This window comes from Portunus trituberculatus, chromosome 21, assembly GCF_017591435.1.
Source record: "Portunus trituberculatus isolate SZX2019 chromosome 21, ASM1759143v1, whole genome shotgun sequence".
Taxonomy (NCBI): domain Eukaryota; kingdom Metazoa; phylum Arthropoda; class Malacostraca; order Decapoda; family Portunidae; genus Portunus; species Portunus trituberculatus.
In genome coordinates, this window is record NC_059275.1 from 14216327 (window position 1) to 14242033 (window position 25707).

At 41.7% G+C, this 25707-nt stretch overlaps 2 protein-coding genes across 6 annotated transcripts in view; both read left to right on the forward strand.

The window, feature by feature from the left end:
- Window positions 1-10387: 10387 nt before the first annotated feature.
- LOC123507042 (dynein regulatory complex subunit 5-like) lies at window positions 10388-22570 on the forward strand. Of its 5 annotated transcripts, none has more exons than XM_045259553.1 (10): window positions 10388-10467; window positions 13813-13878; window positions 14254-14418; window positions 14717-14898; window positions 15349-15539; window positions 16072-16162; window positions 16616-16740; window positions 17286-17473; window positions 21014-21318; window positions 21749-22570. In XM_045259553.1, exons 2-10 carry the CDS (start codon window positions 13815-13817, stop codon window positions 22112-22114), a joined length of 1677 nt encoding a protein of 558 aa, XP_045115488.1. In that variant the 5' UTR covers window positions 10388-10467; window positions 13813-13814; the 3' UTR covers window positions 22115-22570. The 5 variants fall into 5 exon arrangements, with proteins under 5 accessions (XP_045115488.1, XP_045115489.1, XP_045115490.1 ...); XM_045259554.1 differs by lacking the exon at window positions 10388-10467 and adding an exon at window positions 11264-11333 and having other exon boundaries at window positions 16075-16162; XM_045259552.1 differs by lacking the exon at window positions 10388-10467 and adding an exon at window positions 11265-11333.
- Window positions 22571-25484: 2914 nt separating this feature from the next.
- Window positions 25485-25707, forward strand: part of LOC123507043 (glutamyl aminopeptidase-like) — a 23795-nt gene continuing 23572 nt past the window's right edge. The window contains exon 1 of the mRNA XM_045259558.1: window positions 25485-25544. The gene's annotated coding sequence lies outside the window, so the exon portion shown is untranslated. The remainder of the gene's footprint in view (window positions 25545-25707) is intronic.

The window sequence follows — 25707 nt, forward strand, 5'->3', positions numbered from 1 at the left end:
TTATGGCTTTATATTATGGCTATAGCTTATGTTATACAAACTCGATGAAAAGACGAAAACATAATGCTCGGGAAACTGCACATGTTATCCCTCATCACGCGTTATCGCTGGTGATGATGACGGGGGCCACAGCTTTGCACGTGTCGTCAGCGGTAGTGACGTCACAGGGACGTCTGTCACCTTCTTCAGTCCGACAACTGGCTTGGTCTTAGTCCACAAAGGCAAATGCTTTTATTAGTTCCTTTTGCCACTTGACTACATCTAAAAAAAAAAAAATAGTGTTTGAAACACGTTGTGTCAAAGTATGACCCAAATTCATTAATTTATTAGAGACAATAGCAAAAAAAAAAAAATGTATAACGGTTTCCAAAACCATAGTGAGTAGGTACAAACACAAATGCGCACGTTAATGGTCAGCTCTTCCCACGTCTGTTCGAAGCTGATCCGGATCAGGTGTCGAAATGAATAAATATAGAATGGTACAGAGATACTAACAGTTATCTGCCCTTAGCCGAAATCCCGCCGTTGCTCCTTTTGATGCACGGTGAGTATGTGAACCAGCTTCACACACTCAACATTCTCAATTGAGACTGAACAGTTTTTGAAGAAGAGAACTACATTAAAGCACAATGGGAAGAGAAAGGTATGAGATTCAGTGGGAGGTTTAAGTGACATTAGTGACATATGAAACAAGTTATTAGAAAAGAGCAGTGTTTCAGAATAAGGACGGGACTCACATACTCTTCATCTTTTTCAGACGAGAGGGAGTTACTACTTGAGTCGAACCTTTGTTCTGAAAAGCCCATTCCTTTCATAATGACGATCTTCAAAGTCCAATGATTAGCCCGATTCTCAATGGTTTCTTTGCGTTGAAGATGCAGAATCATTTGTTAAATCACCATAGTATTGAAAACTCTATTCAGAACTTCCATTATTGTAGTATTTTATGTGAGAGACAATTATTAACGAGCATTTTTCCCTTGCAATGTTTTATATCTAAGACGCTCAGGAAAGAAAAACCTATTAGGCCTTTACGTGCCAGTCCCTGTACAAAACTCACCTACCCACCCCACCTATCATCCACATCCATTAATTCATCTAATCTTCCGGAAGCTCCCTAATGACCCACTAGCAACCTTCTCACTGCGTCTATTACATTTATTTACCACTATTTAAAAGCCAGTTCCATCTATATCTATTCTAAAACCAAACTTTATCAAACTTAAACCCATCACTTCTTTTTCTGTCTCTTCAGTATCATGACGCGTTTTCATATCTATTCTGATTACTATTTGGTGATTCTGTACAGCTTCAGAAACTTATGTGGGAATAAGAATAGTGAAGACTCTGGCCCTCAATCTTCTGACCTCCATAAATAAAATTGTCTAATCGTACTCAAAACTCAAGATAGAAATGTATCCCAGTATTGAAAGGATTAAGAACACTAGTCATGTCAGTCAATGAGTCATGTCAGGAAGTGTTATGGTCGCTGGAATGCCTTCGTCGCACCCGTCCCCACGCTCTTTCTCCTGTGCCATATCGCGTCATATCCTCGTGGTGCCGTAAACTGAAGCTTCTTTTTTGGTAGGAAGAGCCGTGTGTCATGTAGCTTGGATGGCGAATATACGACAAAGTGAGGGGATTGCAAGGAAACTGACTGCCGGAATCTGAGGAGCATGGCAGAACGACGAGGCTGGTTGAGTGATAAACTGCGCGATCTTATCTAAAATAACGGACGAGGCATAGTAAAGGAGAAGGAGGTTGTACGTATGAAAGACAGTTGCAAGTTTCTTTTCATACAGATTTACTGGTATAATACTAGTTAGTCTTCTTCACCTGTCCGTCTGTCTGCCTGCCCGTCCGTCCATCTACCTATCTATCTGTCTTCTGCCTACTTGTCTGTCTAAGATTTACTATTATTAGTTTACCTACCTGTCTGTGTATAATGTCTATGTCTTGTATGTTTCCTTATTGCCCTATCTACCTGTCTACCTACTTACCTACTTACCTAAGGTCCTATTTTCTTCGTTATTGCCGTCTAACTACCTTCTTACTTAAATCTTTATCTACTTGTTGATTATCCTGTCCACCTGTCTGTCTTCTTACTCCTTCAGTACTGGAACCCATTTTCATCATGAATTCTTGGTGTGATTAGACGATTTTATTTATGGAGGTCAGAAGATCAATGGCCAGTTTTCACTATTTTAATCCCCATAAGTTTCTGAAGCTGTATAAAATTGCCAAATAGTAACCAGAATAAATATGAAAACGTGTCATGGAACTGAAGGGGTTACTGTAAATAAATCTGTATCTATTTGCTGTTCCTGTCTGTCTAGCTACTTAGTATCTTATGAACGTACCTTTGTGCCATTGTACCTGCTTATAGTACCTGCTGCTCACTCTGCTTACGTGACTGCCTAGCTGCCAGCTTCACTCACTTACTCACGCGCCTTCCCACCTCTGACTCAGCAAAGGTCGCGCCTCACAGACAAAGCATCAATATTGATCACTAAAAATGTCTGACTCCACAGCTCCCTGGCGACACTGTTGAAGGGTCATTAGATGTCTGACAAGCATCCTGTCCTTTGCGTCACCTTCCCGAGCCACCACGCCTCAGATAACTGGTGGTGGTGACGGTGGTGCGGGTGACAGTGTCTTCCTTATTTGGTTGTTAATTGATAAAAAAAAAGGTGTGTGTGTGTGTGTGTGTGTGTGTGTGTGTGTGTGTGTGTGTGTGTGTGTGTGTGTGTGTTTGCTTTGGTTTTCATTTTCTTTTTTTCCTAACTCTTTAATGAAACTTGTACTAGCTACTAACGTTATTCGAATATTTAATTGAAGTGAGATGATAAGAGTAGTGATAATGGTGGTGGTAGTGATGGTGATCGTAGTAGTAGTAGTAGTAGTAGTAGTAGTAGTAGTAGTAGTAGTAGTAGTAGTAGTAGTAGTAGTAGTAGTAACAGGCGGTGGTGTAGTGAATAAGGTGGTGAGCGTGGGATAGGGCAGACGTCCACGCGTAGGTTCAAATCCCACCACATACCGCTTTGAAGCTATGCCATTTGTCGAGTGGTTTAGAGTTACCTACATGTCACCATGATACCCAGGTCCTAGGTGGTTACACCAAAGATGCGCTTGAGTGATGATATGGGCCCTAATATGGGTACCACTATAAATAAAATTGCCTGCGCCACTAATGGGCGGAAGCTGAACAGCTTCCCACATATACTCAAGTATGCCTACAGGCGCTATAGGCCATAACATTAAAAAAAAGTAGCAATAGCAGCAGTAGTAACAATAACAACAATAACAACCAAACCAAATAACTAAACCAAGCAAACCCATCAAATACAAAACAACACCACCACAAGCAAGAAAAAAAAAAAAACACTCACGCACACCAGATAAATAAAAACATAAAAAAACTCAATGTAAATCAGAAGACCACGTTTCCTCGCTGAGCTTCCCTGCCGGCTCGCATTACTCAGAGCAAACAAGACGTCAGTGGCAGATGGGGAAGCGAGGAAGTCAATCTAACAAACGGCTCAGATTAACCCCAGGCACGTCCAAGCTCCTCGTCTTCCTCCTCCTCCTCCTCCTCCTCCTCCTCCTCCTCCTCCTCCTCTCCTCCTCCTCCTCCTACTCTTTCAGAATAAGAGACGATGGCGAAATGGGAATGGAAAAAGAGGAAAGAAAGTGTAGTGTAGAAAGAATGACCTCCAGAATGAAAGTAGTAAACGTGACTTTTTTTGCATTTCACGTCTCCCTCTCTCTCTCTCTCTCTCTCTCTCTCTCTCTCTCTCTCTCTCTCTCTCTCTCTCTCTCTCTCTCTGTTCTCCTTCCTCCTTTCTTCTTCTTCCTTCACCCTCCTCTTCTTCCTCCCTTTTATTTTCTTCCTTCCTTTTTTCCTAATCTCTTTCCTTTCCCTCTTGTATCCGTTCTTCCTATATCCTTTCTCCCATCCTTCCTAATTCCTCTTTCTTGTTCTTTTTCTTCTTTCTCTTCTTACTTCAATGTACAAGGAAGAAATAGAAAGGAAAGAAGAGAGATAGGGAGGATGAGGGAAGAGGATAGGATACCATAATGAAGAAGATAACGAAGAGGAAAAAGAAGAGGGAGATGTAATGGGAGGGCAAGAAGAGATAAACTACTACTTCGTGAGAGAGAGAGAGAGAGAGAGAGAGAGAGAGAGAGAGAGAGAGAGAGAGAGAGAGAGAACCCTTTTCAGACGATTTATCTCCTTGGTTTTGCACTAAGAATATTACACAAGAAAGAGACTGCAAAGTTAGGAAATCTCTCTCTCTCTCTCTCTCTCTCTCTCTCTCTCTCTCTCTCTCTCTCTCTCTCTCTCTCTCTCTCTCTCTCTCTCTCTCTCTCTATCTATCTCTCTCTCTCTCTCTCTCTTTCTCGTTTGTTTCGACATACCGAGAGAGAGAGAGAGAGAGAGAGAGAGAGAGAGAGAGAGAGAGAGAGAGAGAGAGAGAGAGAATTATCATCTCAGTCATTTATTTATTTATCTATATGTATTGGAATGTGGCATGGCGTGGATGAGCACTTCCACAGCCTCCTCCTCCTCCTCCTCCTCCTCCTCCTCCTCCTCCTCCTCCTCCTCCTCCATCGGCTCCATCTCTTGCTACTTGTCCTCCTCCTCCTTACCCAATGCTCACAGTTTCTCCATAACTGACAATTTAACGTAAAAAAAATTAATTAACCCACAAATTACTCACGAGCACCAGCATATTTTTTTCCTCATTTCATTAATCACAAAGATAAATCCTTCTGGCAAGAGAGAGAGACAGGAAGACCAAAGAGAGGGATTATGGATGCAGTGAAAGAAGACTTGCAGATAACGGGAGTGGCTGGGAAAAGTGCAAAGATCTAAGTGTGCTGAAGGTTGATCGTTGTGGTACCTCTGAAAAAAAAAAAAACTGAAAAAATAAGTAAATAAATTCTCAAACACTTCTACTCTGCACCTTGACTACTTTCAAAATGTTTTAATTGAAGTCACACTAGTAATAGAACGTTTTTTTACAATTCTGGTGACATATTAAGATTATTTCTACATTAATAAGTGGAGAAACACTATTCATAAACCAGCTCATAATCTCTGTGGCCTTTAAAAATGGTCGTGGAGAGAGCAAAGCGTTTCTGAATACGGATCATAGGAATAGATGTGGAAATAGCTCCCACTTATTCAACTTCGAGCCTAAAACAGCTATAATTTCTTTATTGGAAACACGTACCATCATGCTGAGACGCGATGCTGTCTCCCAATAGCTATTATATTTTCAGAACCAGAGATGATTGACAAAGTTCTCCAGCGTGTTTCTCGTGTAAGTAATGTAGAAATCTTGTTTATGTTACCAAAACGATAAGGAAAAAAATAGCCTTATATATGTAGGTTCAAATAAAGTCTTGTGTGATGAGCCGCTTAAGTATTTCATCATATGTTCCACAGAAATATTGACAAATAAACCTGAAGGATGAATCTCACTAGAGGACCTCGCCGGACACTGAATCCTTAACAGAACGAACCTAACCTACCTTGAGCGTTTGGAACGTTAGATCACATTAAGGATCTTTATACTCTTGCTCACTATATTTGGAGGCTTCCTTTTTCCACTTCCCTCTCAAGACATCAATCTTCTCCACCTCCCACTACTCCTCCGCATCACCCCTTTCCTCCTCGTAAGTTATTGCCAACTGCTCCCCTTGGCGTATGTAGAAGGACCATTATATAGAGTTTATTTGTAATTGCAAAGCCGCCTTAGCATTCCTCTGAAGTTACGCTCCCTTTCAGAAACTAATCTTAGCAGAAAAACCGGGGAAAAAAGAAAACGAGGGTCGAGGAAGGTGGGCAGCAGCATTTGCAAAGAGTATCATTTCTAAAAGCTCTTAAGTAAACAAAATGAGAGGAAAAAATTAAGTAGTCTTACATTTTTCATGAAAGGAATCAAAGGCTGAGAGAGAGAGAGAGAGAGAGAGAGAGAGAGAGAGAGAGAGAGAGAGAGAGAGAGAGACTGCCTGCTTACCTTCCTTCCAAATTCTTTAAAACTTCCTTGAAACATTCGAGGGTTGGTTGTTACGTTTCCAGCTTATTTCCCAGCAGCAGCACACCCACAGCTCCACGACTCAACCACCTCACTCCAACACCTCATCCCTCTGAAAACACCACCGATACAAACCACTGACACTTCTCTTTTGAACGACACCAATGTCATACAAACCTAACCAAAATCTAAGGCACACCAGTCATCACTTCATAGTATAAATTCGAAGCTCAAACATTTTCCGTCACCGCGGCAAGCCACCCTCCAATGACTCCAAAACATATGTTGAGGTACACGTGTCAGTTCCTTATTATTCTTTGCACCTAATCCGGCCTTATGTAAGGAATAAATACAGCTAATTTTGTAGTGAGAAATTTATGGTTTACGTGTCATTGTCCAGTACACAATCACAAGATGCGAAAAAGGAGAAAAAAAAAGTCACACATTCCGAAAAAGTGTGCATGCGCCGACTTCTCATGTCATCAACACCAAAAATAAATAAGTATAAACTGACTTATAAATACCAAATACCAAATTTCTTTTTTATCTAACTATTTCGTGTTAAAAGATGAAAAATAGACAAAATCATAGCAACATAACTAAATGAATAAATATCAAAACAAATAAAAATAAACAAACTCACTTGTAAATACTAATTAGCAAATCTTTTTCGAACTATATCGGGTCAAAAGTTAAAAGAAATAATGTTGTACTAGTAGAAATTATGAAAAGTTAGTGTAATTTTTGTTTCATCAGTTGTACTTAAATGTTCTACCACTATTAGTCACCTTGATAATTTGAATACACTAAACCTGGGGTTCTCAACCTTTTTATCGTTAAGAACCCCCTGAGTTATAAGACCATCTACCCGAACCCCCAGTATTATCACATGGAACATGGAATTCAATATGCAAAGGTACTGCAAAGGATCTTATTAGATCAGCCATCTAACTACCCCTGGAAATCTTCTTATGAACACCCTGGGGTTTCGCGCTGTCAGGATGGCCAATGTCCATGAGCTGACATCATTAGGTCTCTATGACGCTGAAAACGTCTATGCAGAACGGTTTGGTTGGCAATAGACAATCTCATTATCAGACTTTGATTTTTAAGTTATGAAAATAAACTCATTTACGGGGCTTCATAGGTTCATGGTGTCTTGTAGTCTACTTACTAACCTAGAAGGAAAGAAAATATCATACTAACTTCGAGTTATCAATTGAGGAAGAAGTCATTTTTGTCCCAGGAATAGAGCTAGATGGTATAGAAAAAAAAACACAATGCATAATCATAACCTAACTCTACTATTATAGCGTTTTTGTCGTAGATACATGTTTAAAAATACTTCACCTATCTTGATGTCTCCTTATGTGACAGAAGAATATCCAAAAAATATACGGTATGCAGTTGACCATCTTCTTTGTGAAATATTACGATATCTGTTGAATTTGGCAATTTCAATGGGAGTTTGGGTCCTCTCCTAGTGTTTCCTTATATTTGAAACATTGATATTTACACGTCATTGTGATCAGGGAAATAAAGGAAACTAAGTTTGCTTTTTTTTTTCTAAGACCATTATATAGAAAAAAAATTATGTCTACAGGTGGCAGTTTATGTATAAGACACGCAAACCTGTGTGCACTCATCCACTCTATCCATGAGCTTAACTAATTTTCAAAAGTTCCCCAATAGTTACACAACTATCATTGGTCTACTGTTTCTATCCAGTTATCTACAAACACGTACACATTCACGGCAGCAACATGCAAAGTACACTAAATACTCCGGAGCAAAGCTGCCTTATAATGACACCGAGTTCAACAACTCTCCATGAACGAGGGCACGCTGTGCGCCATGAGCCAAGCACTGAGAGTACCAGTGGTTCTTTACGTTAGGTTAGGTTAGGTTAAGTAAAAAGGACTCACTTCATGACAGTGTTTGGGGAGTGGTGTGTGGTGGGTCATTGCTCATGGCGACCCGTGTGAGGCATTGCAAGGTTGCATCGTCACTGCTCTCATAACCACAGGATTGGGGTTGACCCTTTCGGGGTGAAAAGTTTCGTCCCAGTACCTGTGTAGGTAATAATACTTTGAATCATTCGCCATCGCCATCGCCGCATCGTTAGCCTCGATAAACGGACCCTTATCTTCAACAAACACATCTTTACCGTAGACATTGGAATCACAACCTATCATGGAATCCCATTGTTAATGTGGACTCATTTTCCTTTGCGGCTTCAAGCTCACTCGCTGTCGTCAACTTGCAGCGCCTCACACTAGGCAATGGGTCGCCTTAAGCAGTCTGCCGTGTCTACTGTCCACCAGATAATGCCGTGAGGGGCCTTTAAGGGGTGATAAGGGCTTCTTGCTTAGAGTCTGGTGGTGAGTGGTGTGTACGGGACCTCTGCTTATAATGACACCGTGCTGAACAACTCGCCTTGAACTAGGGCACGCTGTGCGCCATGCACCAAGCACTTACAATACCAGTGGTCCTTTACGAGGTGAAAAAGACTCACTGACAGTGTTTGAGGAGTGGTAAGTGGCGGGTCATTGCTCATGGCTACCCGTGTGAGGCGCAGTGAGGTGGCAGCGTCACTCTTCTCGCACTCAAGGGTCTGGGATGAATCCTTACGGGGTGAAAGGGTTCGTCTCAGTACCTGTGTAGGCAAATAAACTTCAATTGCGTCGCAGTGAGGTGGCAGCGCCACTCTCCTCGCACCTAAGGGTGTGGGATGGACCCTGACGGGGTGAAAGGGTTCATCCCAGTACCGGTGTACGCAAGTGAACTTCAATTGCGGCGCAGGAAGGTGGCAGCGTCACTCTGCTCGCACCCAAGGGTCTGGAGTGGACCCTTACGGGGTGAAAAGGTTCATCCCAGTACCTGTGTAGGCAAGTGGACCTCAATAATGTGTCATGAAATCGCATCGTGAGAACTGGAACCGCATCGACATCGTGGAAACCCGCATCGTTACTGGAATTGCATCTTGATCGTGGAAACTCGCATTATTATCGTGGAAACTGGCATGGCATCTTTATCGTGAAATGGCATTGTTATTTTGGAAACTCGCATCGCTATCGAAGGCCTTTATGGTATGAGAGAATCGTCTATGCCATTTTAAGTGTGAAATCAATCTAATGACTGAAATATGTGAACTTTGAAATAGTGGTAGTCCTGTTCAACGTAAATTTTATATTTCATTTTACTTTATTTCTTTACATTTCTGCTTCACGAGCCAATTCGTTTTAGAATGCCTTCAAAGATAATTTAGACCCTGTAAAGTGCGTTTGAATACTCGTCAGATAAAAATGACTGGACTTGACAAGAGTTTTCAATCAGTTTAGATTTCAATGCTTTTGTTTTACGTGAATATTTTTTATTTGTTCACTTCTGGTTCTTGCTAACTGTTGGATGCCTGAGAAGAGACCTCATATTGCCTGATATGTTTTGATATATGTATTAAGTCGAAATGGTTGGATGTTTTAATAGTTTTATAAGTGAGATTGTTTTTATACTTCTACCGTACTTAATTTTCGACATTTCTTTTAATACTAGTTAGGCTGGAGTTGTTTTGATATTGTGAATAGGCATATAAGCATTTATCAAGTCATAAAATATCAGGCATTCGCCCATGGCTTCGTTTTTCCTTTTTTTTTTTTTTTTTCTATCTCGATTTTTAAATGAATTCCGTTACGTACGTAAATCACTAACCGCCACCAATCCACCGCCCGGCCAGAGGTGTGACGTGGGGAGACGAATGAAAGGATGATTGAGGCTGTGAAAGAGTTCCTGGAAAGAATGTGGCGTGCCAGATGCAGGAACTAGTGGTGTGAAAGATGGTGATTGCCCTCTTTGTTCTGGTGTTCTTTATGTTCCCTACAGGAGCTGCCGATACAAAGGCCTGACCCAGAAGAAATTCTGCGTCACCTGTACCATCAAGATCAAGACGTCATCAAGGGGGCGGGGCCGGCTCAGCTGACGCCTGCCACCTGTGTTTACCTAATATTTGGCATATTTTGTATTGTTTTATCGCCACTGATGTCACTAAATGGAACCATATGACTATATTTGGCAATCAGATGTTCAGATACAACTGTCATTGGTAGGTTTTTGAATGATAAAGGCTTGAGTGAGGGTCTGAGGGAGAATGGTGGTTGTAGCGACAGTCTTCACCTCTCACTATCGTCACTTGACCGTCCTTGTTGGCGACACGGAATTATCACAAGGAACAACATTATCAAAGACTCAGGCTATTACAACAAGACATTATGCAAACTCCCTAGCTAGACAAGTGCTGTTTAGGAGGGTGGGTCACTTAACAATATTGCAGTGTTGTTTACCGTCATTAGCAGCAGTTCCAGGCTGGCCCTCCCTGCTAGACACCCCAGCTTGTACCAGCACACACACATACACCGCTGCCCTCTGCGTAGGTTACTCCTTGTCTCAAACTAAATGTACTAAACGTACATTTTTCCGTCGGGATCATAGAATGGTACTTCTTCTGTGCATGTTTGTAGTAATGCACACAGTGAGTCTTCTGGGATTGTGAGTTTACTTTCGTCTTCGTGGCATATACATCTGCCAACACATATACCAAGCTACGCTTGTATGCTTAGAGAAACCTTCCATTAACATACATGTGTGTTATGTGGTCTCAATCCTACCCGAATATCGGTCTATGAGCTCTGAGCTCGCTCCGTAATGGGGAAGACTGGCTGGGTGACCAGCAGACGACCGTGGTGAATTACACAAAACAACCTCACGCACACACACACCTACGCACACACCCGAAGATCTGTCTATGAGCTTTGAGCTCGCCGTAATGGGAAGGTTGGCACAGCACACCCACACCTACGCACACACCCACCCACACGCACACACACACACACACACACACACACACGCCCGGTAGCTCAGTGGTTAGAGCGCTGGCTTCACAAGCCAGAGGACCGGGGTTCGATTCCCCGGCCGGGTGGAGATATTTGGGTGTGTCTCCTTTCACGTGTAGGTGCTGTTCACCTAGCAGTGAGTAGGTACGGGATGTAAATCGAGTTGTGACCTTGTTGTCCCGGTGTGTGGTGTGTGCCTGGTCTCAGGCCTACCCGAAGATCGGAAATAATGAGCTCTGAGCTCGTTCCGTAGGGTAACGTCTGGCTGTCTCGTCAGAGACTGCAGCAGATCAAACAGCGAAACACACACACCTTTCCTTCTCGACATTATGATATGTTTGTAGTCCCGTTACTTTGAAATATAAAGGAATCGATGGACTAAGCCTTGTAAACAATTGACTCGGTAACGTTATTATATTTTGGTTAATAGTTGGAGTATTTGTTGTGCCAAAAATATAGTACGTTCCAGTCTTGGTGCCTTTTTTCTTCTCGCGGATTTTATAATGAGTTACTTTCGTAAATATTGGCCCACAGAGGTACCTGACCTCTGCAGTGCCCTTCCACGGGTCAGTCCAGTAATGTTTGCCTATACTCCCCTATGTTGCCAGATTTAGAGAGTGAAGCAAAGCCAGAATCAACCGTCAAAATAGATAAATAGCCCATTAGTGTGTTAAATAAGACGATGGTTATGTATATCATAGTTCAGACTGCCTGTCGCCCACCATAACCCGGACCAAGACGGGTGTCCCATCAACTCCCGTGTCAACTCATCAACATTTCCTTCTGTTCTCTGTGTTTCCGGGCATTTCCTGCCGTTTTCCACCTGAAATGCGTAAAGGAAGAAGAAATGGGGAATGGAAGTGTGTGAGAGAGTATAGTAGTACTAGTACCAGCAGCAGCAGCATTATTATCCTTGTGTTTGTGTTATATGCCCAAGAAAGAGGCCTTCATCACTCCACAATGTCTTGCTAGAAATGAGCTGAGCTCTGCCTGGAGGCAGTTTAACTACAGTGAGCACTGGTAACCGGCTACTGTCACTGTCAGGTTGGTGGTGGTGTTCAGGCTTGAAACAAAAATGCCTCACCGTGTAAGGCGCATTTATCATTCACACCCTCTGTTAACTCCTTCAATACTGGAATGCTTTTTTTTACCATGAGGTTTGGTTAAGATTAAACAATTTCATTTACATTGTGAACTCTCTGGAGATCAGAAGATTAATGGCTAGAGTCTTCACTATTTTAAACCCCACCAGAGTTTCTGAAGCTGTATAAAATTGCCAAATAGTAAACAGAGTGAATAATAAAAGACGTTACAGTACTGAAGAAGTAAACCTATATACAGATTAATATTTCTGCTACACCTTTATACTGATTTTTTTTTTTTTTTTTATGTAAGAAGAGAAAGCTGGTCAAAGGCAACATAAAGAGTGAAATAGAATAAGGCCCACTTAGTTTAGTCCTCTTATTATGGCCTTATATCAGTGGTTCCCAATCATATGCAATTTTTACCTAAATTAAATTAATTGATTTCTCTGAAAAATTACAATTGCCTTACACAAGATAATCTGGCATTGATCTGCTGTTGGAAAAGAAACAGATGCATCCCTCACATTAGACTGAGTTGTGTTCCTTGTCTTCATTCATCTGTGTGTTCTACTTGCGAATAAATTGATAATTACTGGAATTGAGTTTTCTGGAACCAGGTGGTATGTGGGGACTTTATCGGACCTCCAAATGATAGTTACTCCATAAAAGTTTGGGAACCACTGCCTTATTATAGAGTCATTGTTTCCAGCCTTCCCTTGATAACATGACTGGCCTCAAATTGTGTGCCAGTGTTTTCTCTTTAACCTGTGCTGGTATAGGTGTCTGTTTGGGTTATTGTTTGCTTGTTTATGGCCTTGTGACCTTGCTATTGCAGCAAAGTTAAATAAATTTTGTCTTTTTAATTAATTTACATGTTTTCCAATATTATATCAGGTGTTAGTGAAGATGTCCGGAATTTTTATATTAACTTACGGCAACGTTACTTAAAAGGATACTAACCTAACCTAACCCAAACAGTCTGGTCAGTCTTTATGTTCATTAATTTTAGATGATCATTTTAGATGTCAGTATCTTATTTCTACCATTTCTAGCGTGCGGGCTTTTCACGGGAATTTCTTGGGGTAAAGGGGATACTTTTTTGTGGCATCTCCTATCTCAAAGCCCAGCCGCTAGGAAACAATTGCCCTGAGTGAGGAAGCCCAACCAACACTCGGACCGTGGACAGGATTCGAACCTGTGCACTTGGAGACCCCTCAGACCCCAAAGCACACATGGTTCCACTGTACTGTCTTCATCTGAAATTAATGTGTGGTTAGGTTCACTGCTGATCTATTGATTACATGGATCATAATTTAGCAAGGTGGCATACTTTGGTTAGAAGTAAATACTCTATCCATAGAAATTAGTAGGCTAAGGTTACTTCCACAATATGCTACACTTATTGCATATGGCTCTTCCATACACCTTTTTATCCATGGTGTTAAGGCACAGAAGAGACCATACACCTCACAAAAGCCTCTCCAGCAGTCAGTAATTAGCTTAGGTGTCTCTTTCCATGCCTTCTCAGTTCTAGCAGGTGGCAGGTTTCTAGATGAAGTTATTGACAAGATACTATTACATGCTAAGAATTATATCTGTGATGTGTCCTGGCCCTGTTTTTGGAATCATGACCTATCCTCTCCATGACAGCTAACAAAGAGGAAAATAAAATTGAAGGAAAACAGAAGACAAAAGTGTACAGCAGGATACTGTATACCAGGGAGTATAGCAACAAGGGTGGGACTACAAATCATCACTTGAATTTCCTGGTGTGCCTTAACCTGTGTGTGTCTGCAGGGATGTGTGGTGCAGTGCAGGAGCTGAGAGATTACTGTGTGCATGTCATCACAAGGAGCATCAATGGTTAGTGATGTGACATACTGTGCACAATATATCTTAAGTGAACAGTAGTCAAGTCATAGTCCTTGCTCTTATTTCATATCCTTTATGTCAGAACCTATTGTATGGTGAAGTTTATAGATAGCCTTGTACTTATCATAATGATAGGTTCTTGACATTGGTGAAATGAGAAAAATTAATATGACAATTGTTTTGTTAAAGAAGCTCATTCATTTAACAAATATGTGATTATCTTACCTTCACAGATCTAATTCTTGTACACTTTGTTGTCTTACCATTGTTCACAAACATGACAGAGGTGACTATTTGCTTCTCATAATAAAGCATCATAATAGAAAATATCATATTTCTTATCTAACTTGCTTTCCACTCCCACAGAGCACACACAACTGAATGGTCTAACCCAGCGTGACCTGCAGGAGGTTTGCGCAGGACTGAGTGTTGATCTACCTCTGCCCATTGCCCTCAGCCTGCCACTGGATAACTTGTACTGGCGGAGGAGAACCCAGGCACATTTCCCTCCACCTCATGTTTCTCTGCAAAGTAAGTTAGATGGTAGTGGAAACCTGTTCCTGGCAAGACCAGTGAATGTAATGTTTTATATGAGTACCTACAAGTATGTGATATCATTTGAAAGCATGATTAAGGAGTGTTATATTGGTGAGGAAAAGTAAAAAGAATAAGGGAAGGAGGAGAACTACCAGAAGAATAAGTAAGGGGTGTAGTAGTGGCCTGAACAGTTGAAAAGAATAATGAGGAGAAAAATCTGAGAGAGATTATAAGTCAGGAAGAGAAGGTGAAAAATTGAGGAGAAACCACAAGGATGGCTGTTTTGCTGCAGGTCAGTTAAATAAAAGAAAAGGAAGAAGAGGTGGAAGTGAGAGGGCACATACACCAGCAGGGAAGGGAGGAGGGAGTGGAAGCACAAAACTAAGTTCTGTGTCCATCCCTCGTTCTGGCAGTGGTGGCAGTGTTGCTACTACCTCTACACATGCTCCCTCTTACCTTCTGCCCCCAACCACAGTAAGTAACATTGCTGTTGCTGTGACTGTATGCTATGTGCTTGGGTGTTCACCACACATTAATGTACCAAAGTCAAAAACAGAAGTTGCAAGAAGCCAGTAAAGCTACATGTGGTGGTTTCTGTTTAATGGAATCTTTTCTATTAATTTGCTATCATAATATAAGAAGCAATTTCTTATCTCTAAGGCAGTAACTTGTGAGGTGCACCCCCCCATGGGAAGACAAGAAGTTTATGAAAAAGTGCAAAAGTATCACCTTTTTCTTTCAATCTTGGAATGAATTGTATTCATAGATGCAAGGAAGGCATGGATGGAAGGACAAATTTCTAGAGGGGGCATGACAGTAAAAAGGTTAAGAACCACTGCTGTAATGTATAACTACTTGAATCCATTATCTCATGTCATATCTGTTCTCATAGATCTAAGTCTAAATGTGTCATAAATCTGGCAGGTGGTGGGCAGGCGAAATGCAGGTGGCAGGCGATGGCGACAGGTGTATGTAGAACGTTACCTGTCCTGTGTGATCTGTGCCATCCAGGACACAAAGTCTGGCTGGAGGCAACTGTCTGCTCTCCTGCAGGTGTGTGGGAGGGATGTGCACACCTTGCATCTGCCCTCCTTAGCATCCCCACCTCCATCAAGGTACACAGTCTCGGAGAAACTTGGTTGTTAAGGCTTGCCAGGGAGTGTCATGATTGTCACCTGAACTGGCCCCAGTGATCCTCAGCCTGTGTGTGTTACTACTGATCATTCTTGTGTTCACTCTATAAGCAATGAATCACTTATAGTATGTTATTTTCTGGTAAACCATTGCCATACACAGATGCTGATGTATATAAAGATTAATAATGAAATTGATGGTAGTAACTGGACAGTCAGTGTTGACCACATTCCACTTTGGTCTAATTGGCAACATGTCAGATTAGCAGTTATTATCTATCAGTGATTCAATAACTGACAACATCCTTTCATGACCAATTTATCACATTATTTAGATTAATTACTTTATGTTTCTATGATGGCCTAATTGCTGGGAAAAGGAGTATGACAAAAATAATAACATTAATGATAAGAATATCAATAACATTGATAACCAAAATACACAAATTTACTCATTTAACTACCAATCAAACCATCAGGAATTAACCTCAGTTTCCATAACCATCAACACCAGCAGAGGGAATGGGGAAGTGGTGGAGGTGGAGCCAGGCAGCCTGAGTCACCTGGATCTTTTTGAGATCATTTCAGCCTTGCCAAATCTGCAGGTGAGATTCCTCCTTAGCCCACCTTATATCACCTTCCTTCATGCAGATAATATGCCTTTCCCTCTCCTTATTCTAATGATGAAGATATCCCTTCTGTCTGATCTAATTCATTGTCTAAGCATGTTATCCAGCATTCTCTTCTCTCCTATCTTATCACACCATCTTTTTCTCTTTTCTTTCAATTACTTCTTTACTATAACTTCACTTGCTCCCTGAACTTAGCATAGAATTTCTCCTTCCCTTCTCATCTCTCTAATAGTGTATGTTATGTAGAATAGTATTTCTAGTTAATCAAACAGGCTATAGTTGGTGCTAAAAACCTATCACTGATATCCTCTTGCATCCTTCACAAACATCCCTTCCTCTCTCCCAAATACCAACATGTAGACTTTCCTTCTCTTTCTTCCTCCTCTCCCTTCACTAACAATCCTCATCCCTCATGGCTAACCTCAGGAGTTGAGTATAAGGTATCAGAGCACACAGGAGGGGACAGAGTTGGTATGGGGTGCTGTGGGGGCATCTGTACTGGACCTGGCAGCTCTCACCCCAGCCCTCACCCCAACCCTCACACACCTCAAGTAAGCATGGGGGCAGGGATGATGGGCTGACTATTAGCTAGTATTATAAGGTAAATATAAGGATGTGTGTGTGTGTGTGTGTGTGTGTGTGTGTGTGTGTGTGTGTGTGTGTGTGTGTGTGTGTGTGTGTAATTCACCTCGGTTGCCTGCTGGTCACCCAACCAGTCTTCCCCATTACAGAGCTAGCTCAGAGCTCATAGACCAATCTTCGGGTAGGACTGAGACCACAACACACTCCATACACCGAAAAAGCGAGGCCACAACCCCTCAAGTTACATCCTGTACCTATTTACTGCTAGGTGAACAGGGGCCACACATTAAGAGGCTTGCCCATTTGCCTTGCTGCACCGGGACTCGAACCCGGCCCTCTCGATTGTGTGTCGAGCATGCTAACCACTTCACTACGCGGTGTGTGTGTGTGTGTGTGTGTGTGTGTGTGTGTGTGTGTGTGTGTGTGTGTGTGTGTGTGTGTGTGCATGAAGATGTTTTGCTTTGCCTTGAGAGAAAGAGAGAGACTGAGAAAACCTCTTGTCTAACTCCTATAGAATTTACGAGAGCTGTATAGATGACACAAGAGCTGAACGACTTCTAACAGGCCTTAAAGGTCATCCTAACTTGACCTGCCTTGACCTGCGCCACAACCTGCTGACCTGTGCCTCAGCGCCTCACCTTGCTGATCTTCTGAACTCTTGCCCATCCCTACGAAGCCTTAACCTGCACCACAACAACATAGGTGTGTGTGTGTGTGTGTGTGTGTGTGTGTGTGTGTGTGTGTGTGTGTTTCACTGTTTGATCTGCTGTAGTCTCTGATGAGACAGCCAGACGTTACCCTACGGAACGAGCTCAGAGCTCATTATTTCCGATCTTCGGATAGGCCTGAGACCAGGCACACAACACACACCAGGACAACAAGGTCACAACTTCTCGATTTACATCCCGTACCTACTCACTGCTAGGTGAACAGGGGCTACACATGAAAGGAGACACACCCAAATATCTCCACCCGGCCGGGGAATCGAACCCCAGTCTATGCTCTGGCTTGTGAAGCCAGCGCTCTAACCACTGAGCTACCGTGGCCATTTTAGTTTTTCCCATGCCCTCTCGACATTCTTCCATTCCACATACACAGATCTTCCTATCCATTTTTCCATGCCAATCATCACTCTGTATATTGCTATCAGGTCTCCCCTTTCTCTTCTGTTTTCCAGGGTGGAAGTGTGTGTGTGTGTGTGTGTGTGTGTGTGTGTGTGTGTGTGTGTGTGTATTCCAATTATTTTGTTTATATGTCTCTCTGGCGATAGGTCATTGGTAATTGTCACCCCAAGGTCTTTTTCTTCATGACTGGTTTTATGTCTTCATTTCCTATCTTGTACATACTCCTGTATTCACCTAGTTGTAATTTTACAGGGCCTGGAGTAGTTCATACTCGTGCATCGTCTGCCCACATAACTCTCCATATCTACACACATCCAACTTTCCTTTAAAACTATGCACACTTCCTCCATTTTAGTAAACTGACACCACCTCCTCACTCAAACCATTCCACACCTCCACACATCTTTGTGGGAAACTATATTTCTTCACATCCTTCAAGCATATTCCCTTGGCTATCTTTTTACTATGCGATCTTGTAGTTCTATTTAAGTTTTCCTCTCTCAACATCATTTGCTCATTATCCACTTCATCCAGTCCGTTCAACAGTTTATAAACCTGTATTAAATCTCCTCTTTCTCTTCTTTGTTCCAAGGTAAGCAAATTCATTTCTTTTAATCTCTCCTCATAGGTCATTTCTGCCAATTCCGGAACCATTTTTGTTGCCATTCTCTGCAATCTCTCCAACTTCCTTATATGCTTCTTTTTATAAGGGGACCAAACCACTCCAGCATATTCCAATCTTGGTCTAATTACCGTACTAATTAATTTCTTCATCATATCTTTATCCATATAATGGAAGGCTAATCCAATATTTTTATCAAATTATACGTTTCTCCAAACATCTTATCAATATGAGCCTCAAACTGCCCATGGTCTTGTATTATCACTCCCAAATCCTTTTCCTTTTCCACCTTTTTCAACACTACTTCTTCACCCATCTTATATGACCCTCTTGGCCGTCTTCCACTCTTCCCCATCTCCATCACATGACTTTTGCTCAGATTAAATTCCATTTGCCACCTCTTGCTCCACTCCCAAATCTTATCCAGATCTGCCTGTAAAATTTCACAATCTTCTTCACTCTTCACACACCTACACAACTTCGCATCATCCGCAAACAAATTAATATAACTGTTTACTCCCTCTGGCATGTCATTAATATATACAAGGAAAAGTATTGGTGCCAGCACTGAGCCTTGTGGGACTCCACTCTCCACCACCAACCAGTCCGACTTTGCATCCCTTATTACCGTTCTCATCTCCCTCCATCTCAAGTAGTTTTCCATCCACTTTAACACTTTTCCTTTCAGTCCTCCATAAATCTCTAATTTCCATAACAGTCTCATGTGAGGTACCTTGTCAAAAGCTTTCTTTAAATCCAAATATACACAGTCCATCCATCCCTCTCTCTCTTGTATTTTGTCAACCACTCTTGAATAAAAGCTCAGTAGATTTGTTACACATGACCTCCCTTTCCTAAAGCCAAATTGATGATCCGATAATAACTTATGATCCTCCAGGAACCGTATCCAATATTTCTTTATCACCCTCTCACAAATCTTACCGACCACACTTGTTAGAGACACAGGTCTATAGTTAAGAGGCTCTTCCTTACTGCCTCCCTTATAAATGGGCACCACTTCAGCTCTCTTCCACTCTACTGGTACTTCCCTGTTTCTAATGAGCACCTTATAATATCATATAATGGATCAATCAATTCTTCTCTACACTCCTTCAATAATTTTCCTGAAACTTCATCTGGTCCCATCGCTTTATCATCTTTAAGTTCCTCCAACATTTTATATAACTCCTTTTAGGTATCTTAATGTCATCCATGTGCACATTTCCTTGTACATTCTGAGGCTTTACAAACATTGTTTCTTTAGTAAATACTTGTTGAAACCTATTATTTAGCAATTCCACTATATTCTTAGGGTCATCTACTATCCCTTGCTCTCCTTTTAATCTTTCAATGGACTCTCTCTTTTAAGTTTACCATTTATGAACCTGTAAAACAATTTTGGATGTTCCTTACTCTTGTCTACAATATCTTTTCAAATTTTCTTTCTTCCTCCTCCTTACCCTCACATACTCATTTCTCGCCACTCTATAATTCTCCTTATTTAGTATATTCCTGCTCTTTTCCATCTTTTCCAAGCCACATCTCTTTTCCTTAGCCTTAACACAAGTTGCATTAAACCAATCCTTTCTTCCTTCCTCTCTCGGTTTATACTTTGGTACAAATTTCATAACTCCTTCTTTATAATATTTCATAAAAATCTCATATTTCTTTTGCACTTCTCTGATTTGTAACATCTCCTCCCAATCTAATTTTCTGAAATAATTTTTCAAACTTTCTGTGTCCATCTTTCTATAATTCAATCTACCACTCCTGTATGTCTCGTCCTTCCTTCGCTGTGTTGTTGCTATCTGCATTTCCATAACCACATGATCACTCTTTCCCAAAGGACACTTGTATTGTATATCTCCACATAGGTACACTTCTCTTGTTAACACCAAATCCAGTCTAGCCGGTTCATCATCTCCTCTATATCTAGTATTTTCCTTCACCCTCTGTTCCATCATATTTTCCATCATTAGATTAAGAAATCTCTCTCCCATGCTTCCTCTCCAACACCACTTACTAGATTTTCCCAATCCACCTCCTTACAATTAAAATCTCCTACTAGTATCACCTTTCTTTTCCAGATAATACACTTTCCAAACTCTGTAAAGTATCTTGATCTTGATCACTGTTTATCTGCTGCAGTCTGTATTCTGAGCTCATTATTTCCGATCTTCGGATAGGCCTGAGACCAGGCACACACTACACACCGGGACAACAAGGTCACAACTCCTGATTAACATGTGCTAGGTGCTGTGAAAGGAGTGTGAACCCCAGTCCTCTGTGTGTGTAACCACTGTGTGTGTGTGTGTGTGTGTGTGTGTGTGTGTGTGTGTAGAAAAGTGTCCCATTTATCAAGATTCACACTCTCACTTGTACATGCATATTAAATTTAAAGTACAATAGCATAATCACACACAGCAAAGTATGTATTACTTATCCATTACTATTTACCAACACCACTTTGCCTCCTTCATTTTACCATTCTTTCAGGCAGTACAGGTGGTTCAACGTTGGGAGAAGCCCTAGCCAGGAGACCACCTTTACCCTTAGAAGCCCTTATGATGGACCTGAATCCTTTAGGGTCCAAGGGAGGGACTGCCTTGCTTCAGGGAGCAGCAGCCAGCAGCAGCTACAATGACGAGATGATGGAGGGTAAAGGAGCGAAGAGGAGGAGAGGCCTGTGTGTGTTGTCTCTAGCAGGATGTGGCTTGGGAGATGAGTGTTGGGATCCCTTAGTGGCAGCCCTTACCTCATCCCTCAGATATGTGTGTCTGGCTGCCAATTCCTTCACACAGGTCAGTCAGTGATGGTGTTTTGTCATAGCACATTATAACCTCCCAAGTCTTCATATGCCTTCAAGAGTGTGATGGTTTGTGTTTTCAAAGCCTAAGGTGTTATTCATCATGTTTGCTGCAACAGATTTTTCCCTTGACATTTCTTATTCTGTATTTACTTTGCTATTCATGTAAAAAAAATCTATGGATGTTTTTTCCTCACTGCACTCTTACTGAGCATATAAGACAGTCTTCTATAATCATATATATATATATATATATATATATATATATATATATATATATATATATATATATATATATATATATATATATATATATATATATATATATATATATATATATATATATATATATATATATATATATATATATATTCTTAACAGATGATGGCAAAATCTAACAGCATTCTTTACTCCTTCACACATAGGAACCACCCAAAGAAGTCCTCTCCATTGTGGAAGGAAGAGGAAGAGGAGGAAAACAAAACCACAAGAAAGGAGACAAGGAAAACCAAGCAGAGAGAGAAGAATCACCTCGGCTCCTCTTAACCAATCTTGAGGGCAGCACCTATCTGTTGGGTAGTGTGATGGGAGGCCATAGTCTGGCCCCACCCCTCCTGCACCTTCGGGAAGCCCTCCAGTCTCCCATCACTCCAGCAGCTGCACGGGAGGACCTGTCACACCATCTCCCTCTCCATGGTGTGTGTCTAAGGGAACAAGACTTTTTCTTAGAGGAGGAATTGAGAGGCATGTGTCTGTTCAGCAAGGAAGCCAGGCAGGTGTTGGAAGAGTGAAAGGAAAAGTGGTGAGTACTGCAAGGCAGACACACGCACACTAATGTTGGTCTTATATTTCATAAAGAAACTTTCCCTTTCTTGGCCTTTTGTGTCTCCCTTCCTACCAATCCCTTCTCCAAACACACACATGCACTCTCTCTCTCTCTCTCTCTCTCTCTCTCTCTCTCTCTCTCTCTCTCTCTCTCTCTCTCTCTCTCTCTCTCTCTCTCTCTCTCTCTCTCTCTCTCTCATACTTAGAGTCTGTTGGATTTAATATTATTACAGTGTTTTTCTTCACTCTAAATGTTGCCAGACCAACTAGATTATACCTAAAATGTGCCAGAACCATCTGCACCATATGTAACTACATATATAGCTACATTACTTTTCCATAAATCTCACCTCGATCAGGATTTATACATTTCCCCATATTGAACCATCCACCAGTTTTTTTTTTTTTTTTTATATTTGTATCAACAGCAAAACATAGATTAAGCAAGTTTAATTCAGAAATAAAGCACCTGAAAATAAGCAACTTTATTTTTTCCTCACAAGCTAACTGCTAAAGCTTGGTAAGGTATCTTTTCTATCCACATCGGTTATTAGTTAATTGTATTTAAAAGTCAAATTAAAGTAATAGCACGGAGGCTGACTCACGCAAACTAATTGTACAATATGAGAGACCAGTGAAACGTTTGCTGGGAGTCTATACTACAGGCAAGCTGTGCCTGCTAGAATCCCACCCATGCGTCCCGACGTCGGATATTCATGGTTTGCCATTGATCGCTGGCTGTTTTAATATGTGACTCGGTATACAGCCAGCCAGCTCGCAAGAGAGACACATTCTAAAATTCATATCATAATAAATCTTGAGGTATTGAGTCTTTGTACTGCAAAACATTAATTCCAAGTGTTTATCCTAACATTATCCATATGATCTGGTAATACACACTGTACAAAACTGTTATTATAAGCTTAATACTCACAGTCGCGGTTTCAATGCTCTCGCATTTTTTACTACATATTTGGTTTGAAACATTTTTTCATATAGTTCAACAGAGAGCACTGTTTCTCCTCTAAATATTACAAAGGAATACATTCTGTAATAATCTTGGTAGAGCAACATTTTTGCGGCTGAAGGCATATCAAACCGAAAAGACTAACTGAACTTGGGAACACCGAGTCCTCTCAAAACACCAAAACAACCCTGCGGCCCGCGGTTGTATAGAACCTCGTGTGGAGTAGGGTGACCAGACGTCCCCGATTTCAGTGACCTGTACCCGGCTACTGCTGTCCCCGGTTTTCTGTAACTGAAAGATCACTTGATGCGTTAAAAAAAATTACTCCTTTTGATTATGATAATTATGTCCTTTTATAATTACTCTTTTAGAATGTCAAGAATAAGGAGAAGGCCTTATTTTTTTATATAGTTTCCGTGAAGACGGTGAAGTGTATAGCGGACACATTTTAACAGCTAATGGGTGTTCATGATCTCAGATATTTCATTTCATTTCAATACACACACACACACACACACACACACACACACGTGTGTGTGTGTGTGTGTGTATTGGAAATTGCCAATTTAAATATCTAGCATTTATCATTTCTATCTACATAAAGCAAATCACACAGCTCTTTCATAAATATTTTTGTAAAAAAAAAAAAAATAAATATATAAATAAAAGACACACGGCCGTCTTCATAATATATTGTGGTTCCCTTTTAAAACTGATGGGAAATACCTGAATTATAGCAAACTAACATGAAAAAAATAATTCGTAATGGTATGAATTGAGTGGTATGCAGCAGCAGCAGCAGTAGTAGTAGAAGTAGAAATGCAATGGTAAAATGCCGGCCAACTGCAGTGTTACTGCACCGCCAGACGCCAGTCCGCCAGACCGCCACCCGTCCCGGCCACCGATCCGCCGAGTGGTGCCGACACATTATTCATTCTTAGCGGTACGAAGCAGCAGAGTCCCGGCACAGAGGCTAGACGGTACAAGCGTCAAGCGGTACCGGAAATGATGCCGGCACATTCAGTCGTACCAGTACAGAAGCGTCTCGCCGAGCTACCGCGGCTCGGCCGGCGGAATGAGGCAGCGGGCCAGTGGCACGCGCTGCTGGTACCGCGGTACCGACTACCGAGTGGCGGTACTGGTACTGAGTGTGCCGCGCGGCCAGCGCGGAACACTCAGTACCAGTACCAGTAGGAGCGTACCGAGACTACCGAGACGTTAATGGTACTGACACCTTACCGGGACGGGAGTCCGCGCGGGCGCGAGCCACGCGGCCGGAAACTGAAGAAAGAGTGGTATCACTGAGTCAGTTATCAATGAGTATTGACCATTGACCACAATTATTTTGTTTTTATTATCATGACATACATACATACATACATACATACTACATACACAAGAAGATAATCAATATGATGAAAATTTGGTAATGCATTATATATATCAGAGACAGACAGACATAAAATGATGCAGCACTATGCCACGGTTGATGAAAATAACGGCACTAACTACCCCTAACGGCCTCAGCCGTCAAGGACGAATGACCAAATCTATAGGGATGCTGACAGTTGACTTGACACCTTCCTCACACAACTGAGAGGCCCCGCGTTCGATTCCTAAGCGGGATGAGATAATTTGGGCTTGTCTGTAGTATTCGTACACTTAATCCTATGTAGTAGTAGTAGTAGTAGTAGTAGTAGTAATAGCAGTAGTAGTAGTAGTAATAGCAGTAGTAGTAGTAGTAGTAGTAGTAGTAGTAGTAGTAGTAGTAGTAGTAATAGCAGTAGTAGTAGTAGTAGTAGTAGTAGTAGTAGTAGTAGTAGTAGTAGTAGTAGTAGTAGTAGCAGTAGCAGCAGCAGCAGCAGCAGCAGCAGTAGTAGTAATAGAAGTAGCAGTAATAGTAGTAGTAGAAGTAGAAATGCAATGGTAAAATGCCGGCCAACTGCAGTGTTACTGCACCGCCAGACGCCAGTCCGCCAGACCGCCACCCGTCCCGGCCACCGATCCGCCGTGTGATGCCGACACATTATTCATTCTTAGCGGTAGGAAGCAGCAGAGTCCCGGCACAGACGCTAGACGGTACAAGCGTCAAGCGGTACCGGAAATGATCCCGGCACATTCAGTCGTACCAGTACAGACGCGTCTTGCCGAGCTACCGAGACCGCGCCGACGCGCCAGGGCAGCCAGTCGGTACCAGTGTGGAGCGGTACCGAGAGTGAGAATGGCGCTGGCCGTGAGGGACAGTGAGTGGTGGAGATGAAGATACCAATAATAGTGATATCTATAATAGCGAAGAGAATATTGTGTGTGTAGCCTCTCAGTAATCAGAGGTTAACTATTTAAACATGGTTGAGGACACAAAGTGGACAGTGGAGTGTGGGTGCCTTCTAGTGACACGGACAGCCGCCGCCGAGCAGTCTTTGGCTAACGTAAGTAATATATTGGTGTAACTCATCATTTCACGGTGGTGCCATGTCATAACCTAACGTTGGTAACCTCCAGGACAACATATCAGTGAACTAACACCTGCACATACTTATAAAACCAAATAATTCAAATCTTGAAAACGTAAACAAACCGATCCCTGACCCG